General features: G+C 35.2%; 1 protein-coding gene across 1 annotated transcript in view; it reads left to right on the top strand.

The window, feature by feature from the left end:
* Window positions 1-24460, top strand: part of IMMP2L (inner mitochondrial membrane peptidase subunit 2) — a 475319-nt gene that overhangs the window by 5976 nt on the left and 444883 nt on the right. The window contains exon 3 of the mRNA XM_050914864.1: window positions 4301-4404. Within this exon, the coding sequence (XP_050770821.1) occupies window positions 4301-4404 (104 nt within the window). The remainder of the gene's footprint in view (window positions 1-4300; window positions 4405-24460) is intronic.

Genomic DNA, 24460 nt, shown 5'->3' with positions numbered 1-24460 from the left:
AAAATGTCTAGCTGGCTTTGTGTACTCATCATTGTGGCTCCTGCTGAGCCTGAAATTAAAAGTTTTGACAAGAAGTAAGGAATAAATCTCTCTGTGTCATGCTCGCTTTCCTACTCTCGTTCTCTGTTGCGCACTCTCTCTCCCCCCTCGCTTCTGTTTTTGTTTTGGACCAGCCTTACTGCTGCTTCATAGTTACTGATGATGGTAATACTTTTTGACACCCTGGCAAGCACGCTGAATAAAGGTTCTAATGAAAATACAAATTTTCTGATTTATTCCCAATCAATTAAGACAGACTTCATGCATTTCATTGTCTCAAGCTGATTTTGTGTTTCTACAGTGTTTTCAGCCACCTGTCATAATTCTTTCACCTCTGCTGACTTCAGTGTATATGAGTATTAACTCTAACCTATAGGGAATAACAGTGAACTATTGCAGTTTATAATTTTAACATTTTTTAATTGTTCCATTACCTTCTTTTTTCTTTCCAAAATTACTGGTTTTTTTAATCCTCACATGAGGTCGTTTTGTTGCTTAGGATTTTACAGATTGATGTGCTCATCTAGCATTTTGTTAATAGTGGGTTTCAGGTGAGTTGTAATCTGTTTACAACATTGACTGTAAGTGACACAAATAACTGGTAATATGATTTCTTAATTGGCTGTTGTGGATTTTTTGTGACTCCTCTTGTAATGCTGGATGTCTACTTTAAAATCTTCGTTATCATATGGACATCTTGATATCCATTTATGGTTTTTTTCTGTTGAGTTTCATTGCTTGTCTGGTATTACGAACTCTTCATACATAATGATGTGGAAAAGGGAACCCCCCATGGATATATAAATTTGTAAATTCATTAAATCAAATGGACTGTTTTCAAGTGAGATGGAAGATGACAGCGTATGTGCAACTTTATATGCAAGTTTTATTCCAAACAGTTCAATACCAAGGATTATAGCAAGTAGCCTGCCCAGCGATCTCTGACAAATCACACTTGTTTCAGCAGCAAACGTTATTGAATGTTCTATTCCATTATGCATAATAGCAGGTATAATTATTCTGTGGCAGTTTCTCCTAACTTTATTATTAGGATTACTGTACCTAAGCCTGTGAGCTCATGTGAATATTCTTTCTGTTCCCCAAGCTATAAGCAAATAAGTTGTGACCTTCTGGTATTCACTAGCAGCATAACAACTATCAAGTTAATCATTATTTATAGTAAAAGGGCATGCTTTTACACTCCTACTTATGGAACTTCATGTCCTGTGAGGCTTCATCATATGGCTGGGGATCTCAATTTGCATGCTTTTAGCATTAGATTAGTTAGTAATTGGAAAGAGTGAATGTTTTGTGACTTCTGCACCACAGTTCTAAATTAAGACCTCTGTGTCTCATTTGTAGCAGGCTATTATACAAAGAACTTGGGCAAACAAGTTGTAATGCTTCAAGCTAGAGAAAGGAAGAAGCCCCTGTATTATTTTGTTTCTTATAAAAATAAAGAGCCCTTGTGAGCCTATTTGTTGACTATGTTTTCAGAAGCTGTATTTTTGTTTTGCTAGACCTGAGACCTTACTGCTAGTAAAAATGTCATGGGGAATAAGTTGTCTCTGAACACACTGCATTAAATTCTTTCTGTACTTTTTGTTGTGGAATCACAATTTATGTTATTTACATTAGAGAAAGACTTGCTGAAGTATTTAGTGATTTTTTTTGTAATTCTTGATGTAAAATGAAAGTTGTCTCCTTCTAGTTTTCCTTACATTTATTCCACCAAAATAGCATTTTTGTCTGTGCATTTTGAATATGTCAGGTTGTTTTGTGGGAAAGAAAAAAAATATTCTACATTGTCATATTTCTCTCAAACATAATTCTAATGTGTAATGAGTTGGATATCCACTCTGTATGTCAAAACCACATGAGCAATGTATCGTTAAAAATAGCAAGAAATATGGTATTACATTTGGGGTGCTTTAAGTTAAAAAGATTGTGCAATATCTAAAGGTATTTAAACTCTAAAGCATTTCCTTTGTTTAAATACAGAAAACAGTAGGAGTCAACTAGCATAATGCAACTAGGGGATTACTGTAACTACCTGGTGTATTTCTCTGTAAGATGAAGTTGATATAGATTCAGTTGAGAGGAAAAGTTTGTGAACATTCATGTAAATCTTTTCTAAGTATCAGCTGTGAAATACGTTATCTTTTGGAGCAAAGAGTTTAAAATTTCCATTTGTTTTGACCTTCTCTTTCAGCCCTTTAAGGTAGATACTTTTGAGTACCAAGCAGTTTACTTTGTGAGAATATACATATGTATGATTTCTGCTTTGTAAGATCGGCCTATTTGCCTTATATTTAGTATTGTTGTTAGCTTCTGGCAAGAGCTAACAAATGTGCCTGCATTTGGTCAAATGAGTATGACTGTGAATTGTTTGTGAATTTGTACGTAAATAATTTGTATGTAAAGATACTACCCTTTGGTGGAAGATGCTATGAAGGTGGAAAATCATTCTGAAAAATCCTGATTAAAAAAATAATAATCAAATATCTGCTAATTAGCTTGTGGTTTTCATTTGTCTGGCTCTTGCAATGCATATACTCTAGTAGATAAAATAGCAATGAGTGTTAATAGCTTAGACTTGGACCATATCTCTGTGGATGTTAAGGTGATCTGCTTTGATCTGCAGACTTACTTGACTAGAAATTTGCCCTATAGTCCACAGCTCAAAATATAACTAGCTTCATTTGCTGTTCAACTAAACATATTGTGTCATTTCCCTCCCCCCACCCCAACATATTTATTCTTTTGACCTATCATATTCCTTACTGTTTATGTGAATTACACCTACTCAGGACGCCAGCACATTACTACTACTTGCGCACTGACAAGCTAGTTTTTCACAAGTCCCATTTGAAATAGGCCTTTATCAACCGATCTGATTAGCAAAGAAAAGATGAGTGAGGAAACTGTAGTAAAGAGAAACCAGCACTTTTAAATCGCTTTTGAAGTTAAAAATAAATACTAAGTATCCATCCTGGTTTGGGAGCATAGTTTTACTGAATAAAAATACAATGAAATTTAACACTGTGTAATTACTTGTGTTGAGAACAGTTAATTTCAGTCCTATACCCCGACTGGTTTGCTCATCAAAGGTACAATCAGTCTGGGGAGGGGAATCTCAGCAGTGAAAGTCTGGTGGTACATGTGGAGGGCCAAGTTGTATTGTAAGGTGAACACTGAAAACCTCTTCTACAAAAAAAAAAATAAATCAAATTTTAGTGAATATTGCAGTTGTCATGCCGATAAATGAGGGGCTGCCTGGTCTCAATACTCTGCTTTATTACATATGTCACCTAACTTTAGAGTCTAAATTAGAGGTCATCTGCTGGCCAACTTGGAGATACCGTAACTGTATTCGAAGAGTCTGAAAAAGCTTATTGAGAAATAAGCTATCAGAAGACTTTAGCCTGGATTACTCTTAAATACTTTCTGTCTAGTAAAAGGAGTATTTGTATTGAAATAACCCCTGCAAAAATCAATGAAGACAGTACTGTGATGGGCTACTTCCTTCCTCTGCCGTTTCTGATGGGTTAACTCAGAGCCAGCATTGACCAGGTACCCTGGTTTTGTACCACATCACACAAAATAATTATGTACGGTTCTGTGTACCTACTAATACTCTGTACTAATTAATTACTTGGTTATTTTAACGTTGAGGTTACTGAACAGTCTCATTTCACTGTATGGTTCTGTAAGAGTTCATGCTTCTTTGTATCCTGTTATGGAAGGCCCACATTTACTGGCAGTGTCAGTATTTGCTGTAGGTGTGGGGTTTGTTTTTTCCCTTTGCAAAGGGTGCTGAGATCAGTATTGTTACAAGTATGTAGTTCATTTTTAGTGCATTATGGTTGTATAAGCAGTAAGATGCCTGCAGAAAGTTTGCTTTTTCTGGGAATTTGTGTTCTTGGTTCTCCTTTGTTTTTAATATTAAATGATATGCAGTAAAGGCAATGACTTCTTTTCATCAGGCTTGTCATAAGTATGTATCCTGTGTAATTTAATTTGCATGCAGTAGTGCATTGAAAGATGTGAACTACAGTTTGTCATAAATTAATGACATTTAACATGGCATTTAATAAAGAAATGTATTTCCCAGAATACGACAGGTTCTTGGTCCTCTTATAGTAAGTCGGTACATTTTTACTGATTTTAATGGATTTCACGTGTTGATGGAATGAGAGTTAGGTGGAAGATTCATAGAGGAAATTTAGATCTAAAGCTGGGTTTTTTCCCCCTCTCTCAGCCGTCTTTGAATCCTGGGGGAAGACAAGCATCTGATGTAGTGCTCTTAAACCACTGGAGCATTCGAAATTATGATGTACAACGTGGGGACATTGTGTCACTGGTGTAAGTAATTTTGCCTACATTTCAATACATGCTTATATAAATGTTGAGCCATCAGTATTTAATATTTAATCTAGAATACTGTAAGTATATATGAACAAGGAACATAAAATTTTTAATAATGCATTACTGTTATTCCTATAATCAGTTTTCAAAACTCAGATGTTCAAAGGATGCATTACCAAGTTTTTACTTGAAAGGAATGCAGTGTAAGATATTATGGGATACAGTATATATGTGTACCAAAAATGCCAAGAAGAAAGAGTTGTGAGATAGAGAGAAAATAGATAAAACATTATGTGGCTTAATGGAGTATACTTTTTAAGTTGTTTGGCTATGCATTCCTATTTGTGTGAAAAATAGTGTTTTCTTTAGCAATTAATACTAACTTTTTTTTTTTTCCCCTGGAGAAATCAGGCTACTGAATAAATTTTAAATAAGATCACAAGAATTCAACTGTCTCCATAAAGGACAAACGTAGCAAAAAAAAAAAAAGTTTTCCAGTTATAATGGGGAGGTCTATGTATCAAGTCAAAAGGTGGCAGTGTTTTGCTGTTGAAAATATTCAAGACTAACAGAGGACAGAAACTCCATTTCAGCCTTAATGTAATATAGAAATGGAATGTCAAAGTGTGCATAACTGACACAATGATGTAATACATACTCATACTACATGCTTGGATAGTTTAAGCTTAAGGTTTTAGTTTTGTAAGTGAAATGCACAATATGTAGATTGTAACAGAACTGTCTTTGGAAGCTATATTATCTGGCTTCCTTTTTGTCATATATCTCTTCTAATTGTCCCATTTTTTTTGCCTACCTCTTCGCTGTAGTGGTAATTTGTATGACAACTTTCACTACCAGCTCTTAAAGCAAACTCTCTCATGCAGTCGTCTTTTGTTAGAAATTTAAAATTTACTTTATGGTCTGTCTTACTGTCCGGCATGTAAGACTTGCTGTAAATGGTCTAGCTACAAATAAGAATGTATTCATGTTTTCAATGCTTAATATTGCAAAAGGACTCCCAATTTCAGGTCACTTAGTGACTGCTTGTAAAATTTGATTCTGCCTGTGTGTGTGTCCCTCTGCCCCAGTCATGCTCTGGTGATTGTTTAAAACAGTGAGTGTAACTGATTAGTAATTAATAGACTGAACAGAAGATGAGCATGTTGTCTGATCAGAAAACAGAATGAATAGTTTCATTCTTATTATACTTCTTGAAGGTTTGTGGTACCATCGGAGCTATCTGCATTGATTGCTTTTACTTTGCTGTGTGTTTGGGCAACTAATATTTTAGATGCTGTGGGTTTTTGGTATGTTTTGGAAATTTTGCTTATTATTGGTGGAGCTTATGTACACTCACATGGAAGAAGTCACATTGTATTTATGCACTGTACTGAGGTTTTTCTTAATCTTTGGGGAAGTACACTGAGTAATCAGACTAGAGAACTCAAAAAGCACTTTAAGAACAATACAATGGAAGTTAAACAATATAAAAATAATCTGTTGAATAGTTTTGATATGAAAATATTGAAGGACATTTTATATATCAGTAACAACTTTTACATTAAGTACTTCATAGTATGGGTTTGTTAGAAGCAGCTTTGGCCTACTAGCTTATTGTAATGTAAAGTTCTTAGTTGTGTTGTAAAGACTTGCAGGATGTAGTATTTGGATGTGATTTTGTACCCATGTGAGTTGTTTGAGACTTAATTTTTGGTACATGACACTTTTATTGTGTAAATGGGTTAATATTTTTATCCTTTTCATTCCGATTGTTTACCTATGATTTCCATAACTCACTAGTGAATAGATATCCTATGTATATGCATGAATTTTACTTGGTAGTCCTCAGAGGATTTGGCTGATTTAGGCAAGGCATGAACAGGGAAGGCCAGTCTCCCATCAGCTGCTGCTTTTTCTGTTCCTGTCAGAAATTCAGATGAGAAAGTGTTGGTGTGACTGTCATGGTTTAACCCCCGTCAGCAACTAAGCACCACGCAGCCGCTTCCCCTTCCCCCCTTCCAGTGGGGTGAGGAGGAGGAAAGGAAAAAAAAAAGTAAAACTCGTGGGTTGAGATAAGAACAATTTAATAACTAAAGTAAAATATAATACTAACAATAGTAATAATGAAATATAATAATAATAATAGTAATGAAAAGGAATATAACAAAAAAAGGAAGGGGGGGGAACAGTGATGCACAATGCAGTTGCTCACCACCTGCTGACCGATGCCAGAGCCGTGATCCGTGCCTCCTGGCCAACTCTCCCCTGTTTATATACTGGACATGACGTTCCATGGTATGGAATACCCCTTTGGCTAGTTCAGGTCAGCTGCCCCGGCTCTGCTCCCTCCCAGCTTCTTGCACACCTGCTTGCTGGCAGAGCATGGGAAACTGGAAAGTCCTTGGCTTAAGATAAGCGCTACTTAGCAACAACTAAAACCTCAGGGTGTTATCAACATCATTCTCACAATAAATCCAAAACACAGCACTGTACCAGCTACTAAGAGAGTTAACTCTGTCCCAGCCGAAACCAGGACAGTGACCGAGATAAGCAGATGGATAGGTAAACCTTCTTTCATATCCTTCTTGGCTGCTTAACATTTATCCACTGTCTCCTCTTTGCCAAGTCATAGTAGAAGATAGCCATGAAGTTGTGGGAGGGTGGTCTTTTGCAGAACAAGAGCTGAGGTCAAATATTCCTTCATGGCAGCTTGACCAGGGCCATCCAAGCTCTTTGCTTTCTTCATACCATCAGAAATACTGTGTCGTTCTGGATGGGTGCTGTTTCTATCACAACTCTTAAAAGGTATTGTTGAGATCCCAGCTGGCAAAGTCCAATGTAAGTAGATGGCCAACAGTCAAACCTTGGAGCAAAGAGATGAGTTAGTCTTGGTGGCCCTGGACGCCCCAAGAGAGGATCAATCAGCCTGTGATTATGCTTGTGATACTGCTTGCATATCCAAAAGTTTTTCCTCTCTCGTCCAGTCTAGTTCTTGATGAACATATATATTTTTGTTATTTGCTGACTTTGATTACAAATGAGCACCCTGTCCCAAGCACTTGGTGGTGTTTATGCCTGGTTAAGGTATTAAATGAAGACTGCATGTTTATGGAAACACGTGTCATGTGTCCCTGTCATCCCTGTCTCTGCATCTGATGTAGATGTAACTATGCATCACAACCACAGCTGTGAAATTAGCCACTCTGTATGTACACATGTGCACATACCTGGTTTTAGACATAATATTTAGAATGACATTAGTCCTTAAAAGTATAAAATTAGTCAGATAAAACCAATGGAGAGAATAAGTTGGTAGCAAAGAATGATTTGTTTACCTGCAGTTTAGTGTTTTACAAATAGTTAAATCTTACTTCAGCTTTTTAGAAGATGTTTTAAGTTAACATTTTTCCTTTTAGCTTGAACTCATCCTTATAGATACCAGAATTAAGTGAGCTCAATGTTACATGTTATAACTTTTGAACTCACAATTTTAAGTTGATTAAGAACTAATGGAAATTAATATCATCCTTAATTTGATCACTTGCTTGAGTGCTTAAATTAGATACTGCTGTATTACTGGGACTTAATAAATTAAAAATCAAAACGGGAACATTTTTTCAATAAATTAAATCATTTCCATTATTACATGTTCCAGAATACTACCTTTGCATCTCTTAAACAGATGCAAAAAAAAGTGTGTTATTTTCTTTGTTTTGGAAATGCATTTATTTATCTTCGAAGAGAGAACATAGTCATGTGGCACATGAGGTCATCTTTAAAACATAAATGAATGCATATTGTTGCCAGGCGGACCTCGATCTTTCAGTAACTTTTGTGGTGAAACAGGCATTTTGTTTTGTAAGAGCTCTGCTGAGGTAGATCCCAACAGTTATGTAGAACTTTATCAGATATTGCAGAATGAGTTATGAGTAGGCTTCTCCCAGCTGGTTTTACTCTGTAAAGTTTGAGTGCCAACAGCATTGTAGCTGTACCAGTATTCATCACAGTGTGGGCTGTACAGCTCATGCAGGTCCTTGGGAATATATGCTGCAACTGCACTTCCTGGTACTAATGGTGCTCTTCTAATGCGTATTAATGGACATTTTTGCCAACTTACCTATATGTAATTTGGTTTCTACTGTGTACAAGTGCAGGCATTGTTATAAAAAGATGTTGCCAAAGAGTGATTTATAGCTCTAGAATTCATTTTGCTTGTCTCTACTGAAAACCTGATATCCCGATTGTAAAATCGTGCCCTCTTTTTATTCCAAAATTCCTGTCTTAATGTAGAAAAAGGTTGTTGCAGCATGTAGAAGATTACAAAATCAGCATGTGTTTGTAGAATGGGTATTTTATTGATATGAGAAAATTTAAGTAAGCTTTTGAAATGAAGACACAACAGTATTAATTCAGACATTTAAAATTTTTTTTTAGATAAATAGAAGTTTGGAAATTGTCTTGTTCTTTACTTGGTTAATAGGTTTTTAATACAGGAGTTAACAATGACTGCAGTATAAATAGGGTTGTTAGGTTTTGAAAGATGAAATTTCAAGGCTGCAAATATTCACAGATACTAATTTTAGCCTTCGGAGGTTGTGTTACTTCTGTAATAGAGAGAACACCTTCTACAACGTGTGACTGAGAGCAGGAACCTACTTGCTGGGTAGGTTGCCAAGTGTGCCTCCATTTCTAATTTAGAATGTGTGCTTATGTGTTAAATAAAAATAGCTGTGCTAATCTAATCTGGAAAAAGATTGAGAACCAATGCCGTTTGTTCTGTACATTCTGAATGGTAATATCCTTCTAAAGTTTTGAACTATAATAGCTGAATGAAAATGGGCAGTATATTTAAAAACATGTTTTTAAAGGTCAGCTATAATAATAAGGAAATAAATATTGTATATTTTGTCAGCTTCTTGTGAGTTCTTATATAGAAGCATAATTGCTTTAAGTACAAAAACAACTTTTTACATAGAAAATTCCTTGACATTTAAAAAAAAAGCATACTTCCTATCTCCTCTCCTGATGAAGGGTGTTAAGTGGCTTCTGTCACTTCTTCCTCTGACTGTAAGATTATGTTCAGGCCTTTCGGCAAACTCCCTTACTTTTGGTAACTGCTACGTATTTTTGTGTAAGGTTATGTGTGTTTTGAGCTCTGAAAAATCCAGTGCAAATCAGCATTCTAGAGGAAGAATCAAAGTACTGTGTGTGAGGTTGTCTCTGCAACTGTGTCCCTCACTGACATCTGTTCAGAAATGAGAATTGGAAAAGATAGTTGCCGTGATGATTTTATGTGATGGTTCAACAAGTTTCAGCCTATTCACACAAATCTGAGTAATACAAATTTTGAAGGAATGTGGTCCTGCTCAGTTGATGGAAACAAAAGAGTTCTCAAATGGTGCAAAGTGAATACATACTATTCATAAAACATCACTAATTGGAATTTCATTAATAAGACTAGCCTAGTAAAATAAAAATCAGTAAGAAGGTACTGATGGAAGGAACTGCCTTGAATTTGAATCAGTAGTTGTAATTATGAAAAGGCTTTCTACTAAATTCTGATAGATGTAACATGAATGGATATTTAATGGTTCTCGCATTACTTTTAAGAAAGCTTGTTTCTGACTAAAATACTGAACAACCTTTTACGAATACCTCTGCTTGACCTTCTTAAGTCTTCCAATTTCTATTCTATTTTTGTTTGTGCTCAGGTCCCTGTACCAAGTCATCTGTCTTCTGGCAGGTAGGACACCACAAAGGAGCTTGTGCTGACATAGAAGCTAAATAATCACTTTACTTTCTGTGCCTCAGTGACCTCAGAAAATCTTTTCCTATTGTGTTCTTTTAGCTGGGAAAAAAAACCCTCATGTCTTTTCCTGATAAAAATCAAATATGTAGTTCTACTTTTACTATCTGTGTTACAATCTGTTCTTAGAGTAGATATCATACTATATATGAGTGTGTTAATACTGTTGGTGAAAGAAAGACTTGCATCTTGTATTTATAAAGTAAGTAAAATCCATTTTCTAAAGAAAGTTTTCAGATACTGTACATGATCCCTGGTTTTATTATGCAGTGCTCAGGATGGGTTTAAGTAGGCAGTTATTGTAATACTGTGGAAACTGAAAAGTTGTGGAGGAAAGAAGTTGTTGTAGTTAAAGTTACGGTTATTTAATTTAAAGTCTATGGATATGAGTAGGAAGTTTACAAGATTTGATTGCAAGAATCATTGCTGGAGAGAGTCTAGCTGGAATTTAGGCCAAAAAGTAATATATATGGATGTTATGGCTCACAGATTCTTTAGTGGTCAAATTGCAATTTGGAGAATTAAATATATTTTCTTTTCTAAAAAATTAATGATGTGGAAGTCAGTTAGATGGCCTGGGTCATTTGTGAAAGAGGTGTTAGTTGATTGGGAAGACTACTGTATTGTTGTAAGTGGTGCCAGTGAGAACTTCATGTTCTGGTTGATTTTGATTTTATTGGCCTTGCTATTGAATGAAGTACCTTGCTATTGAATTAAGAAACAAATTGTTGCTTGTTGAATATTTATTAGAGTATCCATTAGAATACGACATTGCAAGTTTACTAAAAACAACTTCATTGATTACCGAGTTAAGCTGATCGGACAAAAGTGAACATTAAGCTTGCATATGTTAAACTAACATAAACCAGAATGCGGCCAATTGGTAATTAAAAAAGAAGAAATTGTCATTGTATTACAGCAACGTATGTCAGGTAAAATTATTAAATCTACATTAGGTACTTGATAAGTGGATCTGGAACCTTGCTATAAGATCAGTAATTTTGGCTCTAAAACCAAATGTTGAGATTTAATAACAGGAGACCATTATCTGAATCAGTTTTTTTTTTCTAGTTAGCATCCCTTGAATAAATTTATGGATATCAGTGTGGTTGTCAGAAATTCTGTTTAAAATGTGAATTCCTATTAGTTAGAAAATAGTTTGATCTTGATGACTATTAATAAGATAATTCCATGAATTCTTATCTGAGGTATTGCTCTTAGAGTGGCTGAAGGGTACAACTTGGAAAAACTGTAAATCACTATTACCGTGTCTTTTGCTCTCAGTTTTGGTTTTGGGTTTTTTTGCTGCATATGGTCTTTGCTTGTCATTTAAAATGCAGCATTGAGGGACTTGACAAAAATAATTAAAATCAGATGCACAGTCTGTGATATTTGGTTGAATTTACTGCTGAGATAAGTAGCATAAAATTTCACTAAGACAGTCTAGTGAAAGTGGAGGGAAATTACGATCTTGCCAACCTCAGTACCAATTCGATAGCATCAGGATTAAAGCTGTTCTATACAGGATCATCTACAGATCTGTACTCCTTGTTTTAAGTGTTTTGTTTCTTGGACCATCTGTATTTACACTGGAATAACTGCGAGTTATGGTTATGTTGCAACTCAGCCAGATTAGGATGTGAATTATAAAAACAAGTTACATTTGAAGTTTCATCAAATATGATGAAGTCTGATTCTTTGGAAGGCAAGAAAGATGGGAGAAAACTGGTTCTGTTGTGATCTTTAAATTGTAAAATGATCAGATAAGGTGTTAGCAGCTAATTAATACATAAGGAGGACCTATCTTCTGCTGAAGGAGGACTGTTAACAGTAATTTTCAATCTCAAAACAAAATTAATTTCTTTATTCATTTGATTCAATTATTTTCACTTCACTTTTTAGTGATCAGGCATATGAAGAAGAGAAGGGGGAAAAAACCCTATTCTAACAAATGAAATAACTTTTACCTGCCTCTATTCAATAGAAAAGGGAACAGCATAGAATAGGTTTTTCTGCTGTTCTTGATGATGGGCAGTCATAGTATGTTGGAGATCCTGGGTCTAAGCGAAATGCTGCAGAAATTACAGCCATGATTGGATTGGCTGGAAAGCTGTCTCTGATCCTGTAACTCTCTGCCTTACAGTGTGATGGCTGACTGCCCTGCGAAGGTCATGTTGAGCAAAAGGAACTTGAAACCTGCCTTGGTTTAGAAAAATGTCACTTTTACCTTTTGAAATATTTATAATTTAGATGCTAGGAACTTGCTTTGCTTTCAGCAGAATCTGGTGATATAAATGTCTGCTGCGATGTATGTACAGAAAGGTAACAGTATATTTTTCCTAACCTTTTTTTTTTTCTTTAACCTCAAGAAAATTTGACAACTCTGGTAGCGAAATATTTGATATATTTTTTCTCAGCACATTTCCAACTGCTGAGAAGTAATTACTGGTTATTTATGACTAGCATTGCTTGTAGGAACCTAGAGCTAGGAAAAGTTTTACAAGTCAGTGGAACAGTCTACACAATCTCATTGCTGGATGTGGCAGGAAATATGATTGTTTCAGCAACTAATGGGGAATTCCAATGCTCATTCTCTATAGAGTATTCAGATTAGACACTTCCTTCTTAAGTAAATTCAGAGTGAACATCTGTGATGGTATAGGATAAAAAAAGTCATGGGTATTCATATGGTTATCCTTGCACGAAAACATCCAGTGAATATTTGATTATGGTAAGTGTAGATGGACCATAATTTTTGAATGTGTACTCAATCTGCTGAACGGATAGCTTGAAGCTTTAGAGGATTGTTAAACTGAAAGTAAACTGATAGTTTGTTGAAAGTAAAGTAATTTTCTTCCCTTGAAGGTAAAGAACTTGAGGAAGCCAATGCATCAATTATGATTCCTGAAGAAGATAACGTATCAAAGTACTTAAACTTAGGTTCCACTGAACTGATGAAATACTGAGTACTGAATTGATGAAATACTAGATTCAGTTTAAGATAAACTTCTCACTGGATTAAGATCTTACCTTTCGTACTGCTTTACTTGAATCATGAATGGTACACATTTTGGGTCTAAAGATGCTGTGTCAACTTCTATTATGAAGAAGTTGTTCTATACTTAGAGAGGGAGTAATGCAAAATCTTTTTTGTAGAACAGCTCTGGAGATCAGCTTACCCTTTCTTCTCAATATGAAACTATTCTCTTTCAAAGATACCCAGTTCCTTAACATCAAGGCTTGCATATTCCAGTGCTAAGTTCTGTTACCTGCAATACTATGAAAGCTTTAACAGAGGAATGTATGTAGGAGGTTGTAATATGATTCAGCAATGCTTGAAACCTAGAATGCAGTAATTTTTCTTAAACAATGAAGCTTGATAATTTTTATTTTTATTTTTTTTTAAGTCCTGGACATAAGCTATTAAACAAATGAAATTGGTTCTGTAGTTTTTGAGTATGCAAAAAGATACCTAAATACATTTTAGCCTTTTGTGCAATTAGGCTGCTTTTATTTTGTGTACAAACTGGGAAATACTGAGGTGATATTTTGTTATACGGGATATTTCATACAGTGTGTTCTTGGACAAATTATAGTTTAAATACTGCCACAGCTGACTTCATATCTTTTAGTAATAACTTCCTCTAAGCCAGTTTAGTCAGTTGTATTATAAGCAACCATAAATATTAACTGCATAATGTTACTTCTAGGAATCTTTCAATGAACTATACATACGCTGACAAAATGAATTCTGCTTACACATCAAAAATATTTATTTCCAATCTAATTGGTGAAGTTGGAAGAAAAACCATGGGTCTTGACCTGTGCTGAGTATATTGTGGACATGAATATTTTTGCATGTAATAAGCAGAGTCTTGGCCTTGTTTTCTGTTTTTTCATCCTGTTAGCAAAGGCAAAAACAAGGGAATAGCAAATTAATCAGGTTTAAAATGATAATTAACCTTATCATCGCTGTATTTTCTAGGGAAATTATATTACACTGTATTCATGAATGTAACATTAGTTTTTTATGTGCAATCAGCTGCTCCTGGAAAGTGCAGTTGAACAAAACTTAGCTTTAACTACATGCATATATTTTTGTTCAGCTGAGAGGGGACCTTACGGCTGTTGTCAACTGTCTATCTGTTGATTAGCTACAGAGAAATGGAGTCAAATTCTTCTCAGAGGTGCACAGGAAAAGGACGAAAGACAACGGTCACAATTGCAGCAAGGAGCATTCTGACCAGATACAAGGGGAAAAAAAAAAAAAGCAGAATTAGAACGGCTAAGTCATTAGCCAAAGAGATTATGAAACATCCATCCTTGGAGGTATTTAAAACTTGGCTAGCAAAAGCCTGAGCACCCTGATCTACCTTTGCCGTTGCATCTCTTTTGGCCAGCAGTTGAAGCAGATGACTCCTAGAGGTCCCTTCCAACCTGAATTATTCTGTTTGTCTACATCAAATGGAGTTTCAGCAATGGAAATTTTAAGATATGAGACATAATAGCTATACCCTTTCAAAGTTAGAAGTCAACATTACCAGTTACTGTTTACAATATGCATTATGATGTTTTTAATTTGTTTTATAGCATGGAAGTGGAGTTTCTAAAAACCTCTTATTCTGTAGCTGTGGTTGTGATATTTGTCTTATAGCAGCTTCTAAAAGACCCAGTCATGCATTGGAAGCCTGTTGTGTTAATAGCTGAACATACAGAGAATGGTGAGATTGCATTGGGTTTTATAACTAGATTGTAAATTCTCTAAAGGAGAAACAATGAGTAGATTCGGGCAGATGCATATGGTGAAACAATCAGTGGGGTGGGTGGCAGTCTGCATGCAGACGACTGAACATTGGGTCATGTTTAACATACTATAGTAAAGGGAACTGCTTTGCAAATGTATGTGGAGAGCAGTTCCCAAGTGAGAAGAGGAGCCTGGAAAAGTACACAAGTAATTGTTTGCTCACTTGTTAAATTTTCAATTAAGTCTGACCGGATTCATTCTTAAGGGACAGGATCAACATTTTGACTGTAAATCGGAGAGAAATGTGTCAGGAATAAAGGATAAAAGATGCCTAAAATGAAAGCAAAGAAATTAATATGATAGAAAACTGAAAGGAAAGAGAGGGGTTGCCTACAAATTTTAGTGTCATGGCTGTAATTTAATGACTTGATGTAGGAAGAATCTACAAGAATCTTTTTCATTTATTTCATAAATAGAACTTAAATTGATTTGAACTTGACCTGTGTCCTCTGCCGATATGGAGCAGAACAATCTAGCCTGCTACTCTCTAGCCACTTAGCTCAGATTTTCCCTGGTAGTGTAGGTATCTTCTTTTATGGCTACCTTTGTGAAATGTAAAGAAGTAGTATATAAACAGAAATTTGGACTAGGGAAAAAGGTAGAAGTAAAAACTTAAAATTATAGTTCACTTAAAACCACGATCCATAGCATAATGCCATTTAGAGTATCGGTAATTAATAGTGTATATCTTAAGGCAAAAAAGAGATACCTAGTGAGCATATTTCTTGTGTTATGTGTTGTTTTGTATGTTTGCTTTAAGGGGCAAATTAGTGACGTTCTCAGAACAATAACTTTGATGTTTGGAGAACTAGGGCAACTGTAATGAGAGAAGTGTGGTCTTGCCATATAAAGGGAAGTATATTGTCAGCAAGCAAAAGATAATAGCATCCTGTACACCCAGAAGGCCTGCTGTGATGTTTGCGTCTGCATAAGGTCCCCTTTGCCCTCAGAACAGTCTATTTTTAAAGTGGTACCGAATTTGACCTTAGTAAAGCGATACTGTTGGAAGATTTTTAAATGCATGATCATGCACAGTGTGTTTCTTAGTCTTATAGGACACTGACATAGTATTTTTTCTACAGCAAATTTGTATTAGTTTGCACTTTCCTTGATTTCAAAGGCTTATCTGTTTAACATTAAAGGGGAAAACTTGATTACAAATTATATTCCGTATCCTTAATTGATAATAGCTTAGCTGAATCCATGAGACAGAATTAGAGACTTAGCTTCATTGTTCTAAACAGCTTATGATGACATGGTTTCAGATTTCTGATTAAAATAGTAATAGCTTCCATAGAACGTGAAATGCTGACTTGGTTGTTAACTACATTTTCCTCACTGTGAGCTGTGATTTCTTTATAAAACTTGTGAAGAATATAGATTGTTCTAGGTCAATATAACCACTGCTTCATAGGAGCAGCATGCACACCTTTGAGAATTGAAGGGGGCTGTTGGTCTAGTTGACATGTGTTTACTGTAACATATTTAAAATATCTTGCAAAGCCAGGAAGTTGTAAGAACAAAAATCTTTGATGGGCCTGTTGTGACCTTCTAAGATAATGTTTGACCTTTACGTTATCCCATGATATCCAGACTGTAATACTGAATGTTAGTTAGATTTTTTTTAAATAAGTTGACTTAGCAGTTGTCACCCTTACTGCATGAAACCTTATGTGTTCCTGTGGTCAGACAGCGCTTTTTGTGCATCAGCAGGACTGCAGTACTAGTGCTTAATTGAGAGAGAGGGCACCTCATTCCATATGTTTTAAAATTGGCAGTGATGGGAAGGTGCGATGTTGGGATGAGTCTTTACTGGGAGAAATTTATAATGTTGTGAAAATGTGTTAGCTAACATTAAGTTAAACGTGATTTAGCAAAACAAAGAGCCTCTGTCTGAACCCAAATTTAGCAGAAAAGAAGTGCATCTTAATATCTGAAACTTTATCTAGATGCTTCTTAGTTTTGATACTTGAAACAGCTGAGCATGTTCATATAGAATATTTCCTCCTCTTTATTTCCCTTTTTGTCTGTCTTTTTTGAGGCATTATCTCAGTGGTTATCTTTGAGAGAGAGTTGAGTAGCTGGCCTTTCAATTTTATTCTTGTGGTCAGTTCTCATTTGTAATCCCATGGCCATTTCTGATGTTGAAAAGATTACAGAGTTTGTGAATGCATGAAGTGAGTTAAGGTTTATGTAAGTATTTACAGAGTGTAATAGTTGATTCTGTGTTGTGTTACCTTAAAACTAGAGGACTGTCATCTGCAGCTTAGGAGCTGTTGTCTCCCACTTTTCTAAAATCTGCCACCATTTTTCCAGCTGTCTAATTGTAAATAGTTTTCACTTTTCTCCTTTGTAATACTTAATGGGTCTTTTTGTGTGTGCTTGTTTTTATGTATGTTTTAATCAGCTTTTACCTGTGGTTAGTGAACAGGTATAACATAATATATCTCTCTAGTCCATATGTGAATGAATTGACACATTTGAAAATACTTAGAGCTTGCAAAGACTCTAACAGTTGTGTTTAGGATTTCAGCTGTATAACTATATGCAAGGCAACTCAGCAGTGTTTTTCAGTTCACAAGATTTGCTAATGCAGCAGCAGTTAACCGCCAAGGGAAATTTAAATTTGAAGAGACTGTTCATGTCCTGATTTGTAAAAGCCCTCCTGGGCTGTTCTAGAAATTTCTGCTAGCAACTACATTTAGCCCTACTGTGTGGCTTGTTTCAGTTCCTGTGTGCAGCTGTATACTGTTTGCTAAAGCTCATGAAGTATTACATCGCAGCAACAAGTACATTGTCTAGATGGTAGCGGCAGGGCTAGCAAACATGTGTCAGCCCCTGGTATTCAGACAACATGTACAGAGCATTTGGTCTTATTAGCACAAAACATTACTTCAGGCTAGATATAATCCATTTTGATATCTCTAATCTACTAGTTATACTCCTGCTTTATGATATATTAATAGTAATATGACTGATACTGGAATGGGCTCAGTAAAGATTCTAGTATTTTTCTCTTTGTCTCATACTTGCAGTTGACAAAGTGAACAAATAAAACACGTCAATACTGCTTTTGTCATGAGTTTCATCTACATGAATATAAAAGTCAGACAATTTTTAATGTTCTCTCATGAAGAACCCTTTTTTTAAACATGCGCTTTGAACACAACAGGTTTATGATTCCCGTGTTCATATATTCCTGATAGGTCTCCCATGTGTCTTCTAAGAATAAACTGATTTTGGAGATTGCTATGGAAGTTTGATCCAAGTACAAAAAGTGTACAAATGTAGACTAGTATGAATAGCTGATATTCAAAATGATCTTTAATTTAGGAAGAAAATTAGCCACACTAGAAATTTGTGAACTGTAATAGCAAAATTATTAACGGATGTGAATTGGTGACATTATCATTAAAAAAAAAAGTATCTATGATATACATGCTGGCAAATAAGAGGCTTGCATAATAATTTAATAATGCTTATTATGTGTATGTAATATTAGTAGACTAAATTTCAGATTACATAATCCATTTGGGAAATACTAATTAGGGACACAGGGGTCATATTTTGAAACAGTTGGCATGCAGTAGTAGAATGACTGCAGCTTATCACTCACACCTGTTGCAAAAGTTCTTAAATGTGTATGCTCTTTATGAAAGTCAGTAATTTTCTCCTTTCCCTGGGTGACTTGGAACAAAAGCAATGGTTGGTGCTGCTGAGAACCCAGACTGTGAAAGGATTTGGAATCCCTGTTGTCGTAATTCCTTAGAGCGTATGAGGCTCATATTGCCTGTGAGAAAAGAGACTATTATCCTCACCTTGCTCTTCCAGCCTACAGCCCAAAAGATTACTCTCAACTTTTTCTCCTTGGCGTCCAAATCCAATACATATTTTAAACCAGTTCAGAAAATCGGAAGACTTAAAAAATAGCAGAAGGAAAAATGTTAAATGTATTTATTTTACAGTTTATTAAAAAATCAAAGATTAAAAAATGGTATTTACACTCTTCTAATGTGTTGATTTATAGATGTGTTTATGGTCTATATTGTATATAAAATTTTTAGATCCTAAAATGACACAGTGTTGTATTTGAAAACAAAATCCCTGTTCATCAGGTCATATAGAATGTGCATGCAGCAGCTGAAGGTCCTCCCCATGGTGAGGGTGAATGGTAAGCTTCTAGTCAGATATGGGGATTATTCAGCATCTTAGTAATGAACAGGAAATATAGATGAGGGTTTTTTCAATTTAGGGCCCATTTAAAAAAAAAAAAAAATCATTCTGACTTGTGTATTTACAGGCAAATGAGATATCTTTCTAAAGTTGTTTTCTGGCTGTCTTTGGATTGTTATATTCAGGAGGATACTAATAAGCTGAAGGGAATTTGTAACACTGCAACCAATGTGATTATGAGATCTATATAGAGGGATGCTAAAGAAACATATATTTAGGTTTGTCTCCAGTTAATGGTTTTTGGTGCTTACATTCCATCTGTATCCAAGGTCCTACCCAAGCCACAGATGGTGTGCTGCTGAACAATGAACTGCTTTTCAACACCCCCTCCATCGGAGTGTGTAAATCTTGGGATGTCAATCATGCCACTTTCAACCAGTCCTAATAAACACATACAGAAACATCAGAGAGAAAACAAGGAAGCTGAAAACAGGCCTGTGATGGAGAAAAAAGCCATATGATTGACACTTTGTGAGATTGTTCTGTTTTTGTTGATTCTAGCTGCATTTTGGTGGAGTCTATATTCAGTAGAGATTCTAGAGAAGGAGTTGTGACATCTTCATTTTACTTCTGATTTGGTTTTGTTTTGTTTTGTTTTACCATTGCAAACTTCCTTAAACAAACAGGTTACATTAATACTTTCCTTTTTCAGTGCTTGCAACAGACTAGTTCATCTGTTAAAGTCTGGCCAGCAAGCAAATCTATTTCCTCTCTTCATAGCATCTTTTGACTTGTTTTTTTTTCATTTGAAGAGTCTCTAATGAAGCCTTAAGGATGAAGCCTCTAGGCTATTATTTTATTCTTATTTATATTTTGCCATGCCTAAGGATGCTGATTTTGGACAAGGGCATCATTGTTCGAGAAACTCCACATAGATTTCTTTGTTGCCTCAAGGGGAGTTTCTGCGTTAAACTTACTCCAATTATCTCTATTGTTTTAATAGTTGGATATCATAAATCAAGCCTACACACCAGAATTTCTCTCTAGTCAATGGAGAAAAATGAGCAATTCCAGAAGTGAGTTTTTATCGATTATCCTTAGACATTTTGTTTTAAATGATGGGCCAAATAAATGCCACGGATTTTAATTTAGATTAAAAACATATTTCTATATGAATTTTCCACTGCTGTCCCTAAACTAGGTGACCAAATAGTAATGAAATTATTTGAATTTGTTTCACCATACAATTTTAAGGATTATTTACATACAATTTACTTATACTCAGAAAAAATATTTTCCACGTTATATCTTAAATTTCAGGGTGACATCTCTTACTCTTCACTGTACATATCTTGGAGCCTCCTTTTGTGAGACTGTAATAGCTGACCAACAAGGGTCTTCAATGTTATAGTCAAATTTTCATCCTGTTGTGATAAAGCATCTGTTAATGAGTTATACTTGCAGGCAATTAAATAATATCGGGGGTCTTCCTTACTGTTCTTGTATTTACATCAATATTTTCTTTTTTCCTTTCCTTCCTCTCTGTCTGTTAAACCACACAGAGGAAAAAAGGTCATAATTTAATGAATGACCCCTTGGATCACAGATGCCGACAAAATCAAGCCTGAAAATTTTAAATTGGCTGGCTGCTGTTATCCTAACAGAGCCCGTTAAAGGCACACAAGAGAGCATAACTTATTATGTACTGAAACTGTGACTTTTTCATGGTTTCTTTGTAAACATGACAAAATTTATGGATGGCATTAGTGTTACTAAGTTGACAGAATTAAAACCACTGTTTATGGATACAGTTCAGTAACTTGATTTAATTAGATTCTCACCACATTGATCTAAGAGGATTTTCAAGCAGTATTTTATGACAAGGGTTTAAAAGAGAATGCTGAAGTTCTCACACAAGTGATGAATTGAAAGGAGTATTTTCATTTAAATACATATATATTTAACTAAATACTTATTGTTTAGGCTCTTGCACTTTGAAACCGTGTACAGTGTTTTGTACAGGGGCTTCAGCCACTGTACAATCCCAAACTTTCACTAATAGTATACTGCAGTAACACTGGGTGTATTCATATGACAGAGAGAGATTTAGCTCTACTCAAATAGACACATTAGAAGTGGGACGTCAAAATCCAGGCTCCATTGATAGTATTGACTATAATGGGAACTTCCGACCCTTAGTTCCTTTATTGATAGCTACATTTAACATGGTGTATGGAACAGTTTCAGAAGTGAGTGAGGTAATCAATTATCTCTGAATCTGTCAGAGCAGATAATGCCTTTTAATTTCTTCTTCTTTCCTGGTTTCTTCCTGTTCCTTTCCTTTCTCAGGCTACCTGTGCCCATTAATAACCAACCTGGTTGTAAATCTACTAGGTACTGTATTGTAACTCTTTCATATTTGATAAGCTTTACTGGAAATAACAGGCAATAATCATCTCTGAGATTTTTAAGCTAAAGCTTTTGGACGTTTAAATAGGGTAGGCTGTTGGAAAGTGCAGTATACACCTGTGAAGTGAGCATAAGGAGTGATAAGTTGAATGCCAGTTGATGCAAGGAAGTTGAAAAAACTTCGTGAAATTACTGATATGAATTTATGGAGACATCAGTGTTACATAAGGGCTTGTGTTCCATTAAATATGGTAAATGGTTGTAAGGACATTGTGTTGTATGCATCTTAAAAGTACCCGACAGAGATTTTACTTGAAAAAACAACATTACCAAGAAATAGCATTCATCATGTAGAAAACAGTTTGTGTTTCATTTTATTCTGCACTAGAATGAGATTATAAAATTGAAGTCAAAATCCTTAACACTTCTAAAACACAAAATAGTCTTGATTCTTGTTAAGCGTGGAAGGTTTAAAAGGCTCAGTACCTTCAACTAGGAAGAAATACATGAAAGCTGTCCTAGCCGCAATTTATTGCGAGCCAAAGTAAATCTTGAAATGAAGTCCTTCGGTGAGGGCTCTGGTAGAAGGGTAGGTGGGAGATCTTTTAAACCACAGATTTATAAATTAAGTTTCTGGCACAGCAATTGCCAAAATAAGATGGACAGTCAGAAATTGGGATGTGGAGGTTACAAGTCTAACGAAATCTAAGGCTACTTATTGGAAATCTCTGACAAAGAAAACATTTACTCCAGCATCTTTTTCTAAAACTGGCAAAAGAAGGTGGCAAGTGTCATGTGGTTTCCCTATCTGTGGTCAATTCCCCTTGTAGTTCCTCAGCATTGACAGCCATTGGATATGCTTCTTTCCATTAATATAGTCCTTGAATCTGTCCAGCATCTTTTTAAAACTAAACAAATTCAGGGACAGCTGATCCATAAACTGCTAAATATTACGTCTCTCTACAACTTCCTGTGGCAACAAACTACAAAAATTATCAGGTATTTTTTGTTCTTCATCCAGGGAATACCACAAATCCATGCATCTGAGTATTAGGTTTCAAATTTGGATATCAGATTTAGCTTAAAATTGTGCCAGTGTTGCATATCTCATTAGCTCTTCATGTAGAATCCAGGTTGAGATGTATGGGAGTCTGAGCACAGTCTTCAGAGCATTGGTTAGAATTGAAGAATCTCTCCAGATTCACTTTTCTCAAGCATAAGAAGTTGCCAGTTATGTGAAGAGTGTGTATTTCTTGCTCAGACTTCACCTTCCTTTGCTTAAATATTGTAGCAAAATGAGAAATACTCAAAGATGATCTCTAGTTTCTGTACTTTATATACTGTAGGAAGGTATCCATAGACCAGACATTAAGTTCTGACATAAACATTGTGTCTTCCATTATCGTTAGCTCCAAGCTACGTGATTTGTATCTAGTATTAAATTTGTATCTTAGTGATGTCAAGATGTATTTGAAGAAGTAGTTCTAGAAGAGGAAATGAATGCCATGATAATTTTTCTTCATGTCCATGATTATTTAGCCATGGTGCTCTTAGGATGAGGTATATTTATTTGATTTTTAGTTACTTCTGCCATTTTTTATACTCCCAACTTGCATCTGTGAAGACTATCATTGTGAAATCTATGCAAAATAAGAAAGCAGGAGAAAGGTTCATGTACTTTCAAAATTAGACTTCACTGCTGTATTATATATAGTGAGAAATGTGCCTGTAGCCAGATGTATTGGTTTTATGTAGGTTTTTTTATGATGGTTTCAAATTCTGCTCTCGAACTTCAAAGTTTATTATGAATCCTAGAAAAAATACTTTTTCCCAAATGCCAGAACAAAAACCTCAAAGAACTCCACACCTGTGCTGCTCTTTTTTTGTATCTCATACTTACGATCATAATGTATGTAGTACTTTTATTTGTTGTTTACAAAATGCTGCTGTGATACCTTTCTCCTGTGTGTTAAAATTAGTGGAAACAGTAATGGTTCAGGGAGAGGAGCAAGGTGTATTGAAGAAAATGGTAGTCTTTAAACTTAAGTAAATCTGGTTTTGTACTTTTCATTGCACAATGGATTCCTTTTTTACAGTTACTGGTTTAACTTTAGGAATTCACAGCCTCTCAAATATTTTCCTTTTACTGATGAAAGAATGTCATGACAATATTGAAGGCTGCTGTAAAATAGGAACAAAGATTTTGTTTTACTAAATATACCAAACTCTGACCAACACTGACGTACTCACTTGGTTGCTTTCTAGTTCAGTTATAAAAATAACCCAGCAAAGCTTCCTTCTATAAAAGGATCATTCTAGGGAACATTTGCTTTACAAAGAATAAAATATATTCTGTGTTACTACATTTGACAGAACAGAAGACATGTGGTATTCTTATCCTGTATTTACAATGAAGTGCTGCTCTTTCTCTATTACTAGAATTTGGAGATTATTTTCTTAGAATGATATAAAACCCCCTTCCTTAAGGAATTTCATGGTACATTTTAAAAAATATTTTTTTTATAGTGTTCTTCATACTAAAATAAATAATAGAATCTCTAAGGCATGATGGAAGATATATGGGAAGAGCTTCTACTGTAATGAAAACTGGTGCAGTTTGAAGGGATTATACAGTAAAACAGGACTAATCTAAGAAAACACAGCTATAATATTGCTGAATGTTTTCACTTTCAGGCATTTTACAGAATGCTGATGTAGCCAATAAAAGGGCGCATTCATCAAAATGCATAATTTAATTAAAAAAACCCCCACACCAGTTTAAGCATAGACTACTCAGATTTCACATGAAGGTGAAGAAACCTCTTAGGACATTTAAAATTTATGAGTCGTCTTGTGATTTC

This window comes from Gymnogyps californianus, chromosome 1, assembly GCF_018139145.2.
Source record: "Gymnogyps californianus isolate 813 chromosome 1, ASM1813914v2, whole genome shotgun sequence".
NCBI lineage: Eukaryota > Metazoa > Chordata > Aves > Accipitriformes > Cathartidae > Gymnogyps > Gymnogyps californianus.
Note: the sequence above shows the minus strand (reverse complement) of the source record. Positions and strands in the feature narration are given on the sequence as shown.